This window comes from Phodopus roborovskii, unplaced genomic scaffold, assembly GCF_943737965.1.
Source record: "Phodopus roborovskii unplaced genomic scaffold, PHOROB, whole genome shotgun sequence".
NCBI classification, from domain to species: Eukaryota; Metazoa; Chordata; class Mammalia; order Rodentia; family Cricetidae; genus Phodopus; species Phodopus roborovskii.
In genome coordinates this window covers 21,915,991-21,935,441 of record NW_026126588.1, presented here as the reverse complement: position 1 = coordinate 21,935,441, position 19,451 = coordinate 21,915,991, and the positions used below count along the sequence as shown (strand labels likewise).

General features: G+C 46.8%; 3 protein-coding genes across 3 annotated transcripts in view; 1 reads left to right on the top strand and 2 right to left on the bottom strand.

The window, feature by feature from the left end:
* Nucleotides 1-913, top strand: part of Tbc1d8 (TBC1 domain family member 8) — an 87,230-nt gene extending 86,317 nt beyond the window's left edge. Inside the window, exon 20 of the mRNA XM_051204235.1 lies at nucleotides 14-913. Coding sequence (XP_051060192.1) covers nucleotides 14-472 — 459 coding nt within the window. The 3' untranslated portion in view covers nucleotides 473-913. The remainder of the gene's footprint in view (nucleotides 1-13) is intronic.
* Rpl31 (ribosomal protein L31) lies at nucleotides 889-4,670 on the bottom strand. Its single transcript, XM_051204237.1, has 4 exons — nucleotides 4,529-4,670; nucleotides 2,763-2,888; nucleotides 1,797-1,909; nucleotides 889-1,583 (listed from the first exon to the last, which is right to left on the bottom strand). The coding sequence occupies exons 1-4, from the start codon at nucleotides 4,633-4,635 to the stop codon at nucleotides 1,552-1,554; spliced, it is 378 nt and encodes a 125-aa protein (XP_051060194.1). The 5' UTR covers nucleotides 4,636-4,670; the 3' UTR covers nucleotides 889-1,551.
* A 4,966-nt stretch (nucleotides 4,671-9,636) lies between these two features.
* The window catches only part of Npas2 (neuronal PAS domain protein 2), a 110,351-nt gene continuing 100,536 nt past the window's right edge, over nucleotides 9,637-19,451 (bottom strand). The window contains exons 20-21 of the mRNA XM_051204395.1: nucleotides 12,821-12,995; nucleotides 9,637-11,018 (exon numbers count right to left, since the gene is read on the bottom strand). Of these exons, the coding sequence (XP_051060352.1) occupies nucleotides 10,842-11,018; nucleotides 12,821-12,995 (352 nt within the window). The 3' untranslated portion in view covers nucleotides 9,637-10,841. The remainder of the gene's footprint in view (nucleotides 11,019-12,820; nucleotides 12,996-19,451) is intronic.

Genomic DNA, 19,451 nt, shown 5'->3' with positions numbered 1-19,451 from the left:
CTTTTCGTTCTAGAGAGAGTTTATCCAGTTCTGCAAAACTTTGTACAGTATGTTCCATGAAGATCCGGAGGAAAACGACCTGTACCAAGCCATCGCCACAGTCACCACCCTGCTACTGCAGATAGGGGAGGTGGGCCAGCGGAGCAGCAGCTCAGGAAGCTGCTCCCACGAATGTGGTGAGGAGCTCCAGGCCGCCGCTCCCTCTCCAGAACAGGACTCGGTTTTTGCTGAGACTGGGAATACTCCCCGGGACCCCCGGGCCTTTCCTGAGGCAGCTGAAGGGGACTGGACTGTGTCCCTGGAACATATCCTGGCCTCGCTTCTCACTGAGCAGTCCCTGGTAAACTTTTTTGAAAAGCCACTCAACATTAAATCCAAACTTGAAAATGCCAAGCTCAACCAGTACAGTCTCAAAGCTTTGGACATGAGCCACCCGTCACAGCCAGAACTGAAGCTGAATAACCTTAGCTAAGAGTTTGCTGGGAACACTGGAGCTCACCACACCAAAGCAAGGCCTGGACTGTTGCCAGTCTACACAAACAGGGATCTGCAAGCTGAGTGCAGGCAACACACCTCAGAGCCCATGCGGGGGGAAACTGTCTGTCCTCTTAGGAATACATGGAACGCAGTTACAGCAGTCAAGGTGTCATGGAATGTCCTTTACACTGTGACCACCAACCCCGCTGAAACCACTGTTCTGGCTGAGATCCTGGTGTGAGCACTCTTTGATGGGACAGAAAGATGTCACAGCACCCGAGAACATCACACCCCAGGCTCATTCTCCACTGATAACAGGAGCGGTCAAGAAACAAGCTCACCTCTAAGATCCCAGAACCTTTGTCTGCACAAGTGTATTCGGCTTTTTTTGCACTAATTTTGTTTCAATGCTGGTAATTGAAACCATTTTAATATATTTCGTTGTATTCACTTTGTATGTCCTTCCAAAAACATGTATAAACCATGCTTTCAATGTTGGCCCCCAAGGTTTTTAATAAAAATCTGTCTTTTGTACCGACTTCTAAACAAACAAAACCCCACGAAACAGCTGCACCAAGGAGGCAGGCGTGTGTCTATGTTGCATTCTAGGCCAGCCTGGTCTATAGAGCAACTGTCTCAAAAACCAAACGCTGTCCTAAGAGTAGCATATTCCAGGGCAGGGAATGGACTCAATGGCTAGATGGCCAAGGCTAACAACACAAGTTCAATTCCCAGGACCCAGACAACACAACCTCAACCTTCACCTCACATACACCCGGAACTAAAATGAACCTAACACTGTGGCTTCTTAAAAGACAACAAGCTAGGCATCGCAGTGCATGCCTTTAGTTCCCATCTTGGGAGGTAGAGGTGCATGGATCTGGGAGTTCCTGGGCAGCCAGGGCAGCACAGAAATCCGCAGAGGTTCTTAAACCACTCCCAACAATAACCCTCACGTGTGTCCTACCCTAAACAGCACCAAACACCTCCACCAGTGAGTGAGGAGTGGGGCAGACAAAAGGAAGCCAGACCCTGAGCGCAGTCAGCTCTCAACTTTATTTGACATTCAGCAGGTTAGTTCTCATCCACGTTGACAGTCTGTAGATCTGGAAGGAAGAAGAGAGAGCCAACCAGTCAACACCCACAGCTGACCCCATCTTCTAGAGCACCCATACAAGACTCTGATGTCGTAGGAACCTCTTCACTACTTTGCATTGTTAATAAAGGCCTCACAGTTTTGCCTGCCACTCATCTCACTGAACAAGAGAAACAGTTTCTGCTGTAATTTCAGCAGCTCTGTGGAACAGTATGGAACTTACTTTTGAATGTGGTAACAGGCACGTAGGTTACCAATGTATACAGCTTGTTCGGGGAGTCCTCATCCTCATTACGTTTTCTGGACAAACGTACACGGATACGGTACGGAACATTCCTAATAGAACAGAAATGTGTTGCTAAGGTCAATGCTTCCTGTCAGAAACCAGCTACCAGTGTTACTCACATGTCTATTCCTGCTTCCAGTACTCTGATGAACAAGCTTTTATCTGACCTTGGAAATATTCCAGGTGAATGAGCAACAAGCTGCCACCTCAAGATGTATTGCTTGTTAGGATACATGAAGGCAGCCACCAACAGAAATAAGCATTAATTCAAGTAAAAGGTGCACACAACCCCCTTCAGAAGAACTGTAGTTAATTTCTCCCTTCCTCATCCTCTCAGGAGGGCTAGGTGTTCGGACAAACAAGGCAGAGGCTGTGGTTCCTTGTTGGATAATGGGATACACAGCCATACTTTGGCAGAGCAGGAATATATATATAAAACCAGTTGCAACACCCCTCCCATCATTCATCCTTCTATTCACTTCACATCTCAGCTTTATTTACATCAGGGTTGGATACACCTGTGCAGAACCCTCTCAAGCAGGAAGATGCCTCCCCCAGCACCTCAGGCTCACAAACACAGCTTCCTCTGAGTTTCTCACTCCCAATCGAGCTCTCCCTGATCCCATCAAGCTCTAACATGTCTCTCTCCTTTACTTACAAAAAAGGACATTAACTTAGAGTCATTGTCCTAGTATCTTTATTTTGTCTTTTTATCCCCCCGGAGCTGAGGACTGAAACCCAGGGCCTTGCGCTTATTAGGCAAGTGCTCTACCACTGAGCTAAACCCCCAACCCTGTCTTAGTATCTTTATACTCCACATTTGGTAACCAAACTACCAACTCTGTCACGTGCACTATGCAAAAGAACAAGCCGGTGTCATTGTTAACAAATTAATTCTAGTACCTTATTCCTTTGGCCCAGACGGCTTTATTGAGCCTGGTATCAATGCGAACGTCTGGGGTCCCCATCTCCTTCATTGCAAATTTCCGGATTTCTTTGAGTGCCCGAGGAGCACGCTTCTTGAAGCCCCTGAGGTTCAAAGCAAGGACAGACACACAAATCAAATCACACATTATATATAAATGCATGCACTCATAAACTACTCAGAAACACACCCCTCCCTTAAAAGCATGGAATGCCCAGCAACATGCATCAGTACTTGGAACAAGATGCTGAAGTAAATGTCAAGTATCGTACGATCCAACCCTATTCACACACTTGGCCTACTCTCACAGCTGTCCTGAAATGCTGGGGAGTGGCGATGGCTCAGTGGGTAAGTGTACTCATGCTAGCAGAGGACTCAGGTTTGGCCCCCAACATCCATGTGGTGCACACACAGACATGCACACAAAACTGTGCACAGAGGAAGACAACACTGTGCTCCTCCAATCCTAGTGCCCAGAAGGCAAAGGCAAGGTGGCTCCCCGGGGTTCAAGGCCAGCCTGGACTACATAGCTAGTTCCAGGACAGCTAGGGCTACATAAAAGGGAGCCTGTCTTTACAAACAAAGTAAATCAATCCCTAATTTTTAGAGCATGGTGAAGTTACACACCAGTAACCGCCACACTGGAAGCTGGACAGGAAGACCCCAACTCCAAAACCAACCACAAAAGCCCAGGAGTGTCCACCACCTGTCAGTCAGCCAAGGTCACCCTCAGCAAGACAAAAAGCACCCCCCTCTATTCCTCCTCCCCCCCACCCTTCATCAGCCTGCCTGTAATCCCAAAGCAAGCCCACTTCACAATCCATCTTGGAAAAGGTTAGAAACAGCAGCAGCTCGTCCTGTGAACCCCGTGCGCGCAAGCAATCCATCAGGTGTCCTCAATTACACACCAGGAAAGAGACCGCGCACTGAGCAACTCCAGTACTGTGCTTCGGTAATGGAAACAAGACGCTGCTGTCACCAATCAATCTATTATCAGTGAGACTGGATCTGGGCCGGCAGAGCCAACATTGGGCCCAATTACCAATGAATTGGAGACGGCCAGGAGAGGAAAACACCAAGGGAGCAAATTTGATTTGGAAAACAACGGGGACCCGGATTATCACCGAAGGATGGAGGCTGGAGATGCTCACACCAAAGTTCAAAATGCCTGAAAAGCACGCCCACCACAGCGTATACTTCTACAACGCTCTACGCAAGGCTTTGAAAGATCACCCTGTCACCACACCCTCACACACGCCGCGCTTAAAAAGCAAGCAAGCAAACAAACAAAACAACCTGCAACTCAGTATTTTCGCCTCCACCCCCCAACGCGGTCAAGTTGGGAGGGCAGGGTTCCAAACTTTCTCACCTAGGTGAGCAGCTCAAAGCAGTGCCCGACCTGCCCGGACCACAGAGGACGGGATGCGGCACGCTGGCGTCGCAACATGCGTGCGCCTAAGTCACAGAGCACGCGCCCCGAACCATTCCCTGCCAACCGCCCCTCTACAAATGCACAATCGCCACGGGCTCTCAGCGCACGCTGCCCGGTAAGCCTTGGTGACCTCACCAGCGCCATGCAGCTCCGGGCGTTACAACTCGGCCCGCAACGCGACAAATCAAAAGCCCTCCTCACTTCTGGGTCCCAGCACTGCACCGCGCACCCTGCAAGCGCACCCTGCACGCGCACCCTGCACCGCGCACCCTGCAAGCGCACGCAGAACGACAGCGGCCGCCCGGTACTCACACGCCATGGATGCGCTTGTGGATGTTGATGGTGTACTCCCGGGTCACCACCTCGTTGATGGCAGAACGGCCCTTCTTCTTCTCGCCACCCTTCTTCGCGGGAGCCATCTAGAAACGCAGGCGACGGGCAGGCTCAGGGTGCAGCCGGGGCGGCCCCGCTCCGCCCTCCCTCGGCCCCAGCGCCCCCAGGCCTCCGGCCGCCGTGGTCCAGACCCTCGCAAGCCGCGCCCGGCGAGGATGGAGCCGGATTCCAGGGCCACCACCCCGCCGCCATACTCACCCTGCCGGGGCCCAAACGGGAAAGGAAGTGCGCGAGGGCTTGTGGGAAGGAAAGCAGGGTCGCAAGCGCGACTTCCGGGTCGGGAGGCGGGGAACAGGAAGCCCGAGGGAGGATGGATGGATGGGGGTGGGTGGACGTGGCGCGTCGGGGGCGGGGCCTGGGATGGGCGGGGCCTGGGGTGGGCGGGGCTGCCAGTCCCCGGAGAGCTCCAGCGCCCGGGAAGAAGGCGCTCTGCTGCATTCCTGGCTCACCCACTCATCCGTTTTAAACTTACCGGATCTGTTAGGCGATGGATGTGCTAGGCAGAAGGCACCAGAGACCGTAACCGAGGAGAAGGTCCGAGTAACCGAACCCAAGCTGAAAGACCCCCACTGTGCTTATTGCCTGTTTGAATTGCTCTTGCTAATTTGCCAAGGTCAAGTTATGGGAACCAGGTGCTGCTCTCATCCAACGCCAACCAGATACCTGTGGTCTGCAGCTTGGACCAAAGCAAGGTCAGCAAGAACAGAAGGTCCTGGGAGCATTCTATCGAGACCACCAGAGGGCTGCGAGAGTCATAACTGAATTCTTTGTATTCTTTGTGCCCAACCCGAATAACCAACTGTCCTTGGTTAACTACAACGGCTACATTTAGATGAAACAATGAAATCCCTGTAACCATGCTTCTGCTTCTGTAAGCCTGCTTCTTGCCACCCCAACCCTATATAAACTGCCTGAGTTTTAACCTCGGCACGCTCAGTCCCCCGAAAGACTGAAGCGTCCACAGGTACCTGTGTAAACAATAAATAACCTCTTACACTTGCATCCAGTGGTCTGGGCAAGGGCCTTCCCCCCCACAGGCTCCAAACTCTTTGGGGGGGGGGTCTCTCAAAGCAAGTCCCAGCAGACTTCCCTTCGGGATCTCGGCGAGGGATCGATCCAGAATCTCAGACAGAACAGACAGGCGGGCAGAGACACTGGCTAAGGGATGCTGTACGTGCAGCAGCTCCCCGGAGGCAGACGTTGGAGTTGGGGTGTACAGGCGCGCTCTCTCTTTCCTCCCCCCCCCCATCTCAATAGGAAATGTCCTCAGCCCGTTGTGGTCCCTATGTGCACGCCTATCGCCCCAGAACTCTGTAGGCTGAGTCAGGATCCTGATCATCAGGAGCTCAAGGTCATCCTTGACCACAGTGACTCTGAGGCAGACCTGCTTGAGGGGTAGCATGGGTAAGAGTATTGACAGCGAGCCAGACATACCTCACAGTACCTGAAGACTCCTTGCATCTGGGAGGAAAGTCACGCGGTGCCCCAGGTCTCACTGGGGTGCAAAACCACTAACAGTTCGACGGGACTGCCGACTGCCGCTTGGAAATTCCCTCGCAATCTCCTAAGCAGAGCCCCTCAAAAAAACAAAAACATTTTTAAAAGGAAGCCAGGAGTGATGCACTTAGGGGGGTGGAGCAGGATAGCCAATTAAGGCCGAGACTACCCTAGGCTCCATAGGCACTGGATTTTAATCTTGATTTTTTTTTTCTTTTTTAGTAAAATAGTATCAGGAGGGAAGTTGATCCTATACTTTGGGGCAGAGGGGAAAAATAAATAGATTAAATAGATCATACCTCTGATGTTCTAGAGAAAAGTCTGGAGTCTGGTTTTGGATGGGCTTTGCTAACAAGATGAAAGAGGAACTCACTTGTCAAGAGTGTGCTCATCTGAGCATAGAAACAATAATGGATTAGAGACTGAGTTTATAAAAGGCCAAGAGTTCATGACTTCATACTAAAAGTAAAACATGAGCTACTTAAGGAGTCAATAAACTAGACATGCCCATCACTGATTAAACTAAAATTAAAAAAGAAATTTTCTTCTACCCCATTTCTAATGAGCTTTTTTTTTTTTTTTTTTTTTTTTACAGAAGAGAGAGCTATTTATCTGCATAACATGAAGTTCATCTGACTACTAACGACATTTCTCTAGATAACTCAAATTAGATATTTTTTCAGGATATTAATGGGTGACTTTGAGGTCTTCTGGCTACAACATGAACTGAAATTAAATTAACTTATGTCATTAAAATTTTACCAGAACATTTGGCAAGAGTGTAAAGGTCATGGCTAAGAAGTGCTTAATAAGCTGGGCCATAGTGGCACACGCCTTTAATCCCAGCACTTGGGAGGCAGAGGCAGGTGGATCTCAGTGAGTTTGAGGCCAGCTTGGTCTACAGAGTGAGTTCCAGGACAGCCATGTCTGCTCAGAGAAATCCTGTCTCGAAAGCACCAGATAGAAAAAGAAAAGAAGAAGCAAAACAAAACAGATTAATAGTTGGTTCACATAGTTGGGTGTGGTGGTATTCACATTTAATCCCAGAGGCAGAGGTAGGCAGATTTCTGTGAGTTTCAGATCAGCCTGGTCTATATAGCCAGTTCTAGGCCAGCCAGAGCTACAAAGTGAGACCTTGTCTAAAAACAACATAAAACAACAGTAACAACTTACCTTATTGTTAGTACAAGCAACATTTTAGCTGTTAAAGAGAGAATATACTACAATATTAGTTGGTTTGTAACATCTTAAAGTAAGGAACTGGGGTCACACTCAATCTTGACACTTTATACTGTTTCGGACAGTTAGGGTCATGTTTTTGTTTTCCTGGAACTAAAACGTGGTTGCAAAATAGCCTTTTAATGGGAAAAGTTAATGAAGAGTTCAGTGATTACAATTCCCATGATGCATGCATTTAGTGGAATATTACACAAGAAGAGATTTTTTTTTTTTACTTTATCCAAATTCTGAACATGTGTAAAATCCAGGCAGAGCTAAATTAAATTAGGAGCACAGCACACTCCACCCTGTTATAATGGCTTCCAGTGAGACAATCCTCGGATAACGAATATACTGTGCCCCATTAGCAATCTTGATCCACTTAGGAGTATAACCACCAATTAAACTATAAATTCTTTTCCAGAAAAACCACATCTCTAAACCTTAGATGATGTTAAGTTAAAAAAACAAAATAGGTTATTGAGTCCCATCCAGACTTCGTGTTTTCCAAAACAGGGTTCACGTCAAGTTCTTTCAGGAAGTAAATGTCCCTCTCTGCGGATGAAACATATTTTGTTTTTACTACCTACCCCCCCCCACCCTCAGGCACAGAGCGAGCACTGATACTCGTCTGTAGCAACCCTGTGGTATCCAAAATTGATCCTGGCCAGAGAGTCAAAAAGAAGCTGTCACCATTTTACCGAAGAGGGCAAAAGCACAGGCCCGTCTGAGTAGCGCTGGAAGGAACAGACAGCCCCATGCAGCCAGCACCCTGTGCTGGAAAGGCAGAGATCATCTTAGTGCTTCCCAAAGGCTGAGTGCTCCTAAGGCATCCAGGCAGTTCTCACAGGCAGCTTAGCAACCTGGGACCCCTGGAGCTGTTTGTACAACCTTCTCCAAACAGAGCGGCCAGTCACTCCTAATGACCCCTAGGAACTCCCTGGAAACTCCTGGGGCCAAACCTTTGTGGTCAAGCATGTTGGAACATGTCCTCAAGTGCAGGCAGTGAGCCAACTCAGCCTGAGCTGGTTTTCAAAGCACATGTCCATTGAGTGAGCTTTGGTGGGGATCTCCTATTGGTATGCATGGTTGGACACACATATGATTAAAGAATTAGATGCAGCATGAGAAAGGGCATGTTGATCGAGCAAAGGGTCAAATGACCCAAGCTCATCACTGGAAACAAAATCACCGAGGCTTCATCCTAGGCAACCACCTAGTCGACCAGCTCCTCCCTCCTCCCCCTGGGCTACAAAATGAAGGAAACTTTGCTTGGCACCTGGTGCTTTCTCATGGAAGCGTATCTATTCTCTGCATTCACCTCGCTGTGGAGTAAGACCATTGCTAACCCTCTATTTGTGAGTGCTTTGAGTTTTTTTGAGCAAGAGAATAAGACCTTGGAACCACAGAATGCGCCCCCTGGGATACTCAGGTCAGGATGCTGAACCTCGAGAAGGAGACAGCTGTAGCTGATGGAGACCTCAGACATGCTGCTATTTATCTTCTCTGTGGTGCGTATGTGTGCACATCTCGCACGAACCTTGGCACACCTACCTTGCTGGCGTGGCTGGTCTAAACGTTGGCAGTGAGGGTCCGTCGGATCCGGCCCCATTGAGTGTGATTGCAGACAATGAATGAACGCTTTGGTAGGGCATGTCTCCCTATTTCTACCGGCTTCCTACGTCCACAAGGTTGGACATTACGGTTCTCATTTTTGTTATCCAGTGAAGCATTACTTTCCTGTCACAAGCTTTAACCTTAGGAAGCCGTCAGACTGGTGCAGCTCAGGAAACTCAATCCCGGTTATTGTATTGTCTGTTTCCACCATTCTGTAGTTTGGGTCTTGAAAGCTCCTCCAAAGGCCCAGGTGTTGGAAACCCCGGGCCTCAGCCACTGGGTGTGGTACAACTATTAGCAGGTGGGGCCGAGTGGAATTAAGTTTGGTTACCAGGTGTTTGCCTTTTCTTGGGACCCTGGCCCCTTTTTCTCTCTCTGCTTCCTGGCCATCTTGAGGTGAGCGGGCCTCTCTGCCATGATGAATTAATTCCATGATGTTCTATGCTGCCAGAGGCCCCCAAAGAGCTCACGGTATCCTTGGCTGTCCTGGAATTCACTTTGTAGATCAGGATGGCCTTTTGAACTCAGAGATATGCCACCAGATTGGAGCTGTGGCTTCAACATTTTGAAATTAAAAGAAAAAAAAAGTGTTCCAGTAAAACGCTGTATGTGTTCATGTATAACAAGGGACAAAGGAAATTGTACAAACTTGTGTTAATTTATTACAAAATGTTCACTCACAGAAAAACACAATGAAACCTTTATACTTTTATATTTGGGAATGGAACTGGTGTCTCAGATACAAAATAATTTACACATTATCCATACAATTTTTTTTCTATAGAAATAGGTCATTATTACAACAGCTGTACAATTCACTACACTTCCTCTTATAATTACATAAAATCTTCTCTTTAGAAACATCTCAACATAACAAAACATACAAAACAAAAACAAAGCAAAGTGCATTTTGAGGAGGAAAATCCAATCTTTAGAATCATCAGGGAAGATGTGTGGACAGATGCAGCGGCGGCCTCACAGGAAGGCCAGCACTTTGACTGGTTTCCTGGGGGACTGTAGCCTGCTTGGTTGTCCTGCTGTGCAACTCTCCGTGGTCTTGGAGGTATCTAGGGGATTCTGGAATGGCTGTGAGATTGTGCTTCGCTCTGAGGCATCTTTGTAGTTACTGCCAGTGAAGTCAACAGGAAGTTGTTCTGTTTAGGGAGGGCAGTGGCAACCAGTAGGGCATGGAGGTAAAGAGCCCCATCCACCAGGGTTTAAGCCAAGGGTGTGGATCTGCAGCTTCATTAATAACAGGCTTTGCTACCTGCTGGGTGGGCCGTTTCTGCTATTGTGGAGTCCCAGTGAAGCCATGAGACCTTATTATTTAAAACAAAAACAAAAAACCAGAAAGTGCCTAGGTTATTTTCCCCTGTGCGCAGCTGTGCAAATTAAAACAAAAAAAACATTCTTTTAAAAATAATGAAAATAATCTCTTTATTCTCTCTCTCTCTAAAGACCTCTCTAACTTAGTCCTTGACCATAAAGGAAAGACCATCAAGAGAGTGAAGGCCATCTAGCATCTGGGACCCTTGTTAGTCGGTAGAGTCCCTCTCCTGGAGGCAGCAAGAGGCACTGCCTCTTCAGATAGACCGGGAAACGATCGATGCCTCTTCAGATAGACCGGGAAACGATCGATGCCCATATGGGGCACATGGTTCCTGACTGCTATGGCTGTAGCGGATGCCCGAGAACCTCGGGGCAAGAAAATCATGGCCAGTATTCCTGTTCTTTCCCCGTTCTGCCAGGACCACACTCCAGACACGTTACCACGGGGAGTTCTGAAATGTGTACAGGGTGTGCCAGAGCCATGTAAACCTTCCTTCTTGTTTCCCACAGCCACCCCCCACCCTCTTCCATTGGTTAAAGCTGGCTGCCTCTGGACTCTAGCGGCAGGGCACTATCGGGGTGGCTGCTGGAGACCTGAGGGCTCTGACAGCCGGCTGACCCTGCGGGAAGGGCGTGGGGGCTGTGGCTGCGTGGGCTGGGCTGTTGCATAGCCCAGGGTCCCCGGCTGCTGGGAGAAGGTGGAGAGAAGGAGCGAGTCTGGCTGCTCACTGTGCAGAGACGTTGGCGCCTGTAGCAGATAAAAAGGAGAAAAAGGGGCTGTGTGGCTGGCCAGCCCCTCCACTCTTCAAGTCACTCCAGAGATGCTGTCAGATTCTGGGACTCCCTTCAGCTGGCATGCATGAGGACAGTACACTTCAAGTACATCAGCTCAAGGCGGGGAGGGCCAATGGTCTTGAGGCTGACTGAGGATGCAGGTAAGGTTTCTGAACCAGAGATCCGTGACCTGTATACATCCTGTGTGTGTGTGTGTGTGTGTGTGTGTGTGTGTGTGTGTGTGTGTGTGTGTGTGATGCTGCAGTCTGAGGTCCACACTGATGGTGGACAGGTAAAAAAAAATCTGCACAGACAAATGCATGTCCCTTAAGTAGGTCCCTGATCCAGTAACTACTTCAAAGGAAACTTCGTGATTGGAAACGGAGACGCTTCAACCAGTCAGCCCAACGTTGCAAGTTTCACTCCCATAAATATGCCTTTCCAATAAGCCAGTGCCCTAACATCACCCTGGAGACTTCCCAGCGTACCAGCCTCACGCTGGGCTGTCAGGGAAGCCCAACCTTTCTCCTTCTTCACTCACACTTGACATTTTCTCGATGGTCAGGTTTTTACCAGAGATGCTTCCTGGAGGAATGGCTTCCCCAGGAGGTACTCTCTCTCTCTCTCTCTCTCTCTCTCTCTCTCTCTCTCTCTCTCTCTCTCTGTGCAGTCAGAGCTGGAGGAGTGTGTGCGTGCGAGCCCACCTCTCTGCATACACTCTGGGATCCCCAGTTCATCAGCATGGCTGAAGAACTCTTTGCATCTCGGCTTCCTATCTAGAAGGCAGCAGGTATTTAACTACTGCTGCTGAAGACACACACAGATTGAGACCTTTCCCGTTCCACATCCGCGCCCCCCCCCCCCCCCCCCCCGTCTCCTTCCTCGCCTCGTTGTGTCTCCTGACAGGTTACTTCCCTATCCTGAGAGCTGACAAGATCCACGAAGCCGAAGTCGGAGTTGACACCCGCTATCACTGCGGGTACAGCTAGGGAGATTTGAAACTCCACCGCAGCGGGTTTAACAGCTTTGGAATCAGACGGTATGGTATCCCAGACCTTGAAGGGTGTTGACTCTGTCTCTGTCACACTGTTTTCAAGATGTCTCAAGCACTGCGTGTTGCCTTTTAGCCTCAAAGATGCCAAGCAGAGCAAGTGGGTGGTCCTTATTAGGGGAAGTCCCACAAGGCAGGCTGAGGGACGAGCTAGGAGGGTACCCTGGAGGCCTGTGAGGGGAGGATGGAACCCTTCGAGAGCCTCAGAAGGGACTTTGCTCCTATCTGAACCCCCCCCCCCGGGCCAGTCCACCTTCCCCCTGTGGGATGCCAATCTTTGCTTTCTCGGTAGCATCTATGTGAAATGTGCCGCCAGTTCTCACGCTAAAACTTTTTATTTCACACATTAACATACTTACTAAAGCAGTTTGGTGGATCTTTAACTAAATGTGCTTTAGTTTTATACTCCTGTGCACTAAAAAGTATGACGAAAACCACTATTGTTTTTTAACTTTTTCTAAAAATATGAGCATATCAAGACGCGAAACTGACAAACATTACCTTTAAGTAGATGTTTTCCGCTTACCACCTCACGGAGCGTACTTTCAACCTACTCTTAATTTTCACACTGTACATTAAGCATCAAAGTTAACCACATATGAACTCCTCTGAGGTTGTTCTCTGTACTAGGGAAGAAATAAGTCTTTAAAAGTCAAATGTAGAATTCAGCCTCTGCTCACTTCTAAGCCGGCTTGCGTCTTCCCCAGGCCCCGGCGCTCACTTACCTGCAGGTAGTGTGGTGGCTGCTGCTGAGCCTGTGCTGGCTGCAGCGGTGATGGCTGGGATGTGGGGAAGCTGGGGTGGAGGACGGCCTGCCCCATCAGCAGGACAGGGGTGGGGGCACTGTCGCTGGCAGGGTGCGAGTCTGGACTTGGAAACATGACCTGGCTCTGTGCGTACCTGTTTAGTTTCATGGAGGACAAATAAGAAACATCCTCTGAGAGAGAGACACTTGATACAGTACTAAGAACATCGACCACAGGGGCTGGAGAGATGGCTCGGTGGTTAGGAGCACCGGCTGCTCTTCCAGAGGACATGGGTTTGGTTCCTAGAACTCGTATGGTGGTTCACAACCACCTAGCACTCCCATTCCAGGGGCCTGAACCCTCTTTTATCTTGTACAGGTGCCACATGAGGGCAAAATACCCATATAATAAAATAAATAGATGTATCTCTAAAAAAAAAAAAACAAACAAAACAAAAAAACCCTTACTGACTGTAATAGGAAAAAAAAATGGGTGAGGCATACATCATCATAAAACTTGTACATCAGCATCGACAGAAAAGTAAGTAATTCAGTGTATGGGAGGAAAATCTCTGGTGAGGGAGTGATGTTCAGAATCTATTAAAAATGCCTACAGCTATGCCACCAACATTCTAGTAACACTCAAAGAGCCTAAACAAAGTAATGGACAAATGGCTTAAGCAGTCCTTTCTCTCCAATGAAAAGACACAAAGGCCAATCAATAAGCTACGAAAAGATACACATTGTAACTAGTCAATAAGAGGATGCCAATCAAAACTGAAATGAGCTATCAATTCACACCATTATGATGAAGCTATACGTACATATACATGATTAAACTTTGACATGCACTATAAGATGAGTAACCTTGAAGACATTCTATCTGTGTGTGTGTGTGTGTGTGTGTGTGTGTGTGTGTGTGTGCAGAATGAAGAAAAAACCCTTGTTAGTAAGGATGTGTGATGTTGGTGAAACTGTAAAACGGTACAGCCATTCTGGACAACATGGAGATGCCTCAAAAAGATGAAACATGGGATTTCTGGGTGATGGTTAAACCAAATGTGGCCTCCATGTGACCTGGTGAGGGAGAAGAGTCAGAACAAGAAAAACCAAAACAAAACAGTCTGCTCCGAAGGAGAAATTCATAGGCAGTGGGGGAAAGTATGGAGAAAGAGGTAAGTGATGCATGAGAACCATGACAAGTGGAAGCAGCTCCGAGGTAGACCAGAAACCCCATCCAAAAGTTCTTAATGTGGCCATCCCTGAAAAGACACTGGAAACCCTGCCCTCAGGACAAGCCTACAGCCCTCATAAGCCAAGGGCCAGTTACAGGTTTTGGTGAGACTGATTCCTCCAAAGTTCAATTCAGCAGTGGGGGGAGGAGTTCCATCTTGTCATTCTGTGTGATGCAGAGTGGCTGTGTCCCATTGGAGAGGGGACTTATTGCTTAAAGCCGAGGAAATCCCGGAAGCCCCCCAAATGGGGGAAATCCATAAGTCAGGGAGCCTGAGTTAACCCCTTTCTCCTCCCCTCCCCTGCCCTGCCCTCCCCTCCCCTGCCCTCCCCTCATCACCTTCTCTCTCTCCCCCCTTTCCCCCTTTCTCTTTTGTGATTTCTCTTGTTAGCTTTACTACAATTTTAGTGATAGTTTTGCCTTACTACATTAAAAACCCCTTTTATGTTTTTAATAGAATAATTAACTCATTTTTGAGAAAGGGTCCCACTATGTAGCTCTGGGTGATCTGGTACTCACTATATAGATCAGGTTGTCTACAAACTCACAGAGATCCATTTGCCTCGGCCTTCTGAGTGATGGGATTAAAGGTATGCATCAGCACACCAAGTATGTTCTTATTTATTATTCCCCTTCATACACTGACCTAACTCTCTCTCTCCCTCTCTCCCTCTCTCTCTCTCTCTCTCTCTCTCTCTCTCTCTCTCTCTCTCTCCCTCCCTCTCTCTCTCTCTCTGGTTTTTCGAGACAGGATTTCTTTGTGTAGCCTTGGCTGTCTTGGAACTCCCTTTGTAGACCAGGCTGGCCTTGAACTCAGAGATCTGCCTGCCTCTGCCTCCAGAGTGCTGGGATTAAAGGCATGTGCCACAGGGTTTTTTGTTTCTTCCATTATTGGGCTAAGTCTTTCCCTTAACCCTTTCTTCTCTTCCCTTTCTCCCATTCCCATTCCCCCCTTTGTAATGTACTTTAATATCTACACTTCATCTTACTGTTGTTGTTGAAGCTCTTATGGTTAGTATTCGGGCATCTGTACGGCCTGTCCTTGGGGTTCTGACAGGACACGCCCTCAGCTGCAGCCACTAAGAGCACCACCTGTGCACATTCACTGTGCTCCCCTTTACAAGGGCCGGCCCCTCCCACCATCCTCTGTCTGTTCCCCTCTCTCTCTCTCTCTCTCTCTCTCTCTGCCTCTTCTCTCCCGCTGCTCCTGTCCCAGGAGGCCAATCTTCCCGTCCCTTTTATAAACCCGCTCCCTAATAAAAAAGCCTCTCTTTATGAACCCTGTTGCATGGCATCGTTCTCTCGTGACACGTGCTGCTTTTCTTAAATTACAAAACTTAGTTACTTTCTTACATTTATTTGCTTTTTTCTTCAAATTTCATCATTGCTGAAAATTCATTTTTCCTTCATTTTTAAAAATAATTTCTCTCCCTCTCTCATCATCTCCCTCCACCTCTCTCCTGGTTTATTTCCTGTATTTAGCCCTCACTGCCGTCCATTTTTCTCTTTGCCCACCTTCTCTTACCATTCCTTTACTGTGTCTACACTCGCCTTGAGTTATTTTTAACCTCAGAAAACACTCCATCTTATCAGTTTTGTAAATTTTTCCGTTTTATGACGTTTGGAGTTATATCAGTGGGATTAACTGACTTTTAAACATATATAACTTCTTATATTTTATGTTTTCTATAGTCTGGTGATATTGCTATTACAGTAGTATTTTCTCCTCTCTTAAGTAGTACAGGGATTGAATCCTTAGGCGTAAGCTTCCTGGGACCAGAGAGATGAGTTAGTGGTTAAGAAAGCTTGCTGGATTTTTTTTAATTTTTAAAATTTTAATTAATTAATTAATTAATTAATTAATTAATTAATTAATTTTTCCTAGAGGACCAAAGTTCAGATCCTGGTACCCACATATGGGAGTTTAGCTGCCTGGAACTCTGGCTCCCTCTTCTGGCCTCTGTGGGCACCTGCACATATATAGTATGCATTCACACCCACACTGACTGTGTTTTTAAAAAGTGTAGGGAGACTGGAGAGATGGGTCAGTGATTAAGAGCACTGCCTGCTCTTCCAGAGGACCTAGGTTCAATTCCCAGCACGCACATGGTGGCTCACAACCATCTGTAACTCCTGTTCTGGGAGAACTAACTTCCTCTTTTTTTTGTTGTTTTTTTGTTTTTGGTTTTTTGAGACAGGGTTTCTCTGTGTCTTTGGAAGCTGTCTTGGAACTCACTCTGTAGACCAGGCTGGTCTTGAACTCACAGAGATCCACCTGCCTCTGCCTCCCGAGTGCTGGGATTACAGGTGTGCGCCACCACCGCCTGGTCCTAACTTCCTCTTTTGGCTTCCCCAGGCACTGGGCACACACATAGTGCATAGATATACACAGAGGTAAAACACTCATACACACAAAATTGAAAAAGAATAAAAAGTAGTTTTAAAAAGAGCAGGCTGTGTAGTAGGAAGACCTCTAAATAAAGCCAGGAGAGATCTCCAATCCGAGAGACAAGTCCACAGCGGCAAGAGAGAGCAGGATAAGACTCAATGGCAACAACTGCTCTGTCTCCCAGCACACTCATCACCATTCAGAAAGCTTGGGAAAACACAGACACGCCCTACTGGATTGAAAGTTACTGCAATAAGTAAAATGCTAGATGAAGCACTCAAAAGTTATGTAGTAAAAAATGAAACGACATTAAAAAAAATTCCAACAAATGAATTCAATTTAGGATCTGGACAGGAAAGCCGGCCACATGGAAAGGGGCAGCAAAACATATGATAAACTCAGCTTTATGGGAAGAACAATTAAACAAGGACATTGAGGTCTTGAAAAACAAACAAACGAACGAACTAGAAATGCACAAATTAAATGAGAAGTATAGTGAGGTGTATAATCAATGAGCTAGACCAAGTAAAAGAAGAATGGTCAGGGGTCAGGGATGGAAAAGATGGTTGTGAAAATACTGACTCAAACTTCAGTAAAGAAAAATAAAGCTGAATAAGCATGGCCATGATGTCCCCAGCTCTGGGGAGTGATGACAAGGCCAGGCCTACGAATTCAGGGCAGGACAGTAAGAAAAAATTTACAGACCAAGAGAATCTAGCTCATGGGATTATAGCAGAAAAGCTCCCAAGTCTAGAGAGCACAAGGGTCATTTAGAACCAGGGACAGAAAGGAAAAGAATCTTTCTGTGAAATAACACAGTCAAGGTGTTAAAAATAAAAAAGCAAAGAAACAATGTTAAAAGTTGAAAAGGAAAAATGCCAGCTTACATCAGAGTATCTGACCACCCATCAGGACCTTCAAAGCCAGGAAAGCACAGGACATTCTATTTCAAGTCCTGAAGCCAAATAATTTTCAACCAACATTCCTAAATTCGCCGAATCTACCTTTTTTGCATTGACGAATAATTAAGGGCATTTCAAGATAACGGCAAACTAAGGTAATTGGTGGCCACTGCATTGGTTTAAATTCTGCTGCTTTGATAAAACACCCTGACAAAGAGGAGAAAGGATTTATTTAGTTGCAGTCTATCACATAAAGGAGGTCACGGTGTCTCATCACATCCATAGTCAAGAGCACAGGGGAATAAATGCATGTGTGGTTAGTTACACACTCTCTGTCCCAACTGGAGTTTTCCACTCCCACACAGTTCAGGACTCTCTTCCTTAAGAAGACCCACAGTGGGCTGGGTCTTCTCACATCAATTAATTTAATTAGGGCAGTATCCCACAGACATGCCCACAGGCCAACCCAGTGCGGACAGTTCCGCATTGAGATAACTTCGTAAGGTTATTCTAGGTTGCGTCAAGTTGCGTAGTTAAAGCCAGCCATCACAACCCCTGAGCCAGCACCGCGAGAGACAGTAAAGGAGTGCTGTGTGCATAATCGCAACAGCAAATGAAAGAATAAGTTTTATGAGATGGGCAGAGGACTAAAGAAATGTTCAGGACTCCATCGCATTGGTCAAAGCGATTCGGCAAAACTTAGTTCTAAAGAAAAAGAATAAACAACAATCCAACCAACCAGAAGCAATCAACAAAATCCCAGGAATTAGCAAACGTCTCTCAATAATAACCCGAAATGTAAATGGACTCGAGTCACCACAAATAAAGAGATACGGATTCTCGGGCTAGGTTGAAAGAACAGGATTCAGCGTGGGGTTGCTTCCATGAAATACAACTCTCTAGCACAGACTGAGTGTGGAAGGGTGAGACTTAACCTAGTGAGTGTGTAACAGCTGGTAACAAAGCTGGTATTCTGGAAGGGGACAGTCTTCAAACCCAAACCGGAACAAAAAGGGCACCATATATTAGCAAAGAGAACAATATGCTGAGGACATAATAATCCTAACGATATGCACCAAATGTTGTTGAGTCTCTCAATTTCATAAAACAAACACTCATGAGCATGAAAGGATGTTGGATGTCCTCATGCAGCAATAGTGGGTGGTTTCAATAATTCACCTTAATCCTCAGGTAGGTCATTTAAACCAAAATCCAACAAAGAAGCTCTACACTTAACCACGCTGTGCAGGCTGGAGAGAGACAGCAGTTAACAGCCCCTGCTGCTATTCCAGAGGACTGCAGTTAGATCCCCAACACCCATGAATGCCTCACAACTGCCTGCAACTCCGGCTCTAGGGAATCTGGTGCCTTCTGGGCTCGGCAGGCCCTGTGCACAGGTGGCAGACACACTCACTGACAAATACAAGACTCATAAACGTGTTTTTAAGTCTTAAAAATTACTTCATAGGCTGGTTATGATGGGACAAGCTTTAATCACAGCACTTGGAAGGCGAGGTAGGTAGAGTTCTAAGAGTTCTAGGCCAGCCAGGGCTACCTAGTGAGACCTAGCCCCCTCTCCCCCCTCAAAAACAAAAAACAAACAAACAAACAAAAAACAAACAAAAAACCAAACCTACGAAGCCAAAAACACTATACCATAGACCAAATGGATTTAGTGGATATTAATGGAATATTTTATCCAACATATATGGTACTCATATTTTTTTCTCAGCAGCCTATGGAATCTTCTTGAAAATAGAACACATTCTAAGACACAAAGTAAGTCTTAACAAATATAAAATATTTGGAATAATTTCTAGGATTTAAAAGACTGCAATACAGTTAGAAATTAATAGCAATAGAATTTCTAGAAGCTAAAAGACTCGGAAACTGAATAAAACATTCATGACTGATCAGTGGTGGCTGAAGGAGGAGGAAAACTCTAGGATCAAATGAAAATAAAACATAACTTACCAATCTTTGGGGTACCAGGCAAAGTCATTATGAGGGATGACATTGAACATTCAGAGATTTCAAATAAATATCCAACGATGCACCTTAGTGTCTTAGAAAAACAAGAATAGGC

Bases quoted from the DNA above. Each gene is read 5' to 3' on its own strand.
- Rpl31 (XM_051204237.1), bottom strand. From the start codon at position 4,635: ATGGCTCCCGCGAAGAAGGGTGGCGAGAAGAAGAAGGGCCGTTCTGCC. The intron at 2,889-4,528 runs GTGAGTACCGGG...TTTGAACCTCAG, and splicing joins CACAAGCGCATCCATGGCGT to GGGCTTCAAGAAGCGTGCTC. The intron at 1,584-1,796 runs GTAAGTTCCATA...TCTTCCTTCCAG, and splicing joins GCCTGTTACCACATTCAAAA to ATCTACAGACTGTCAACGTG.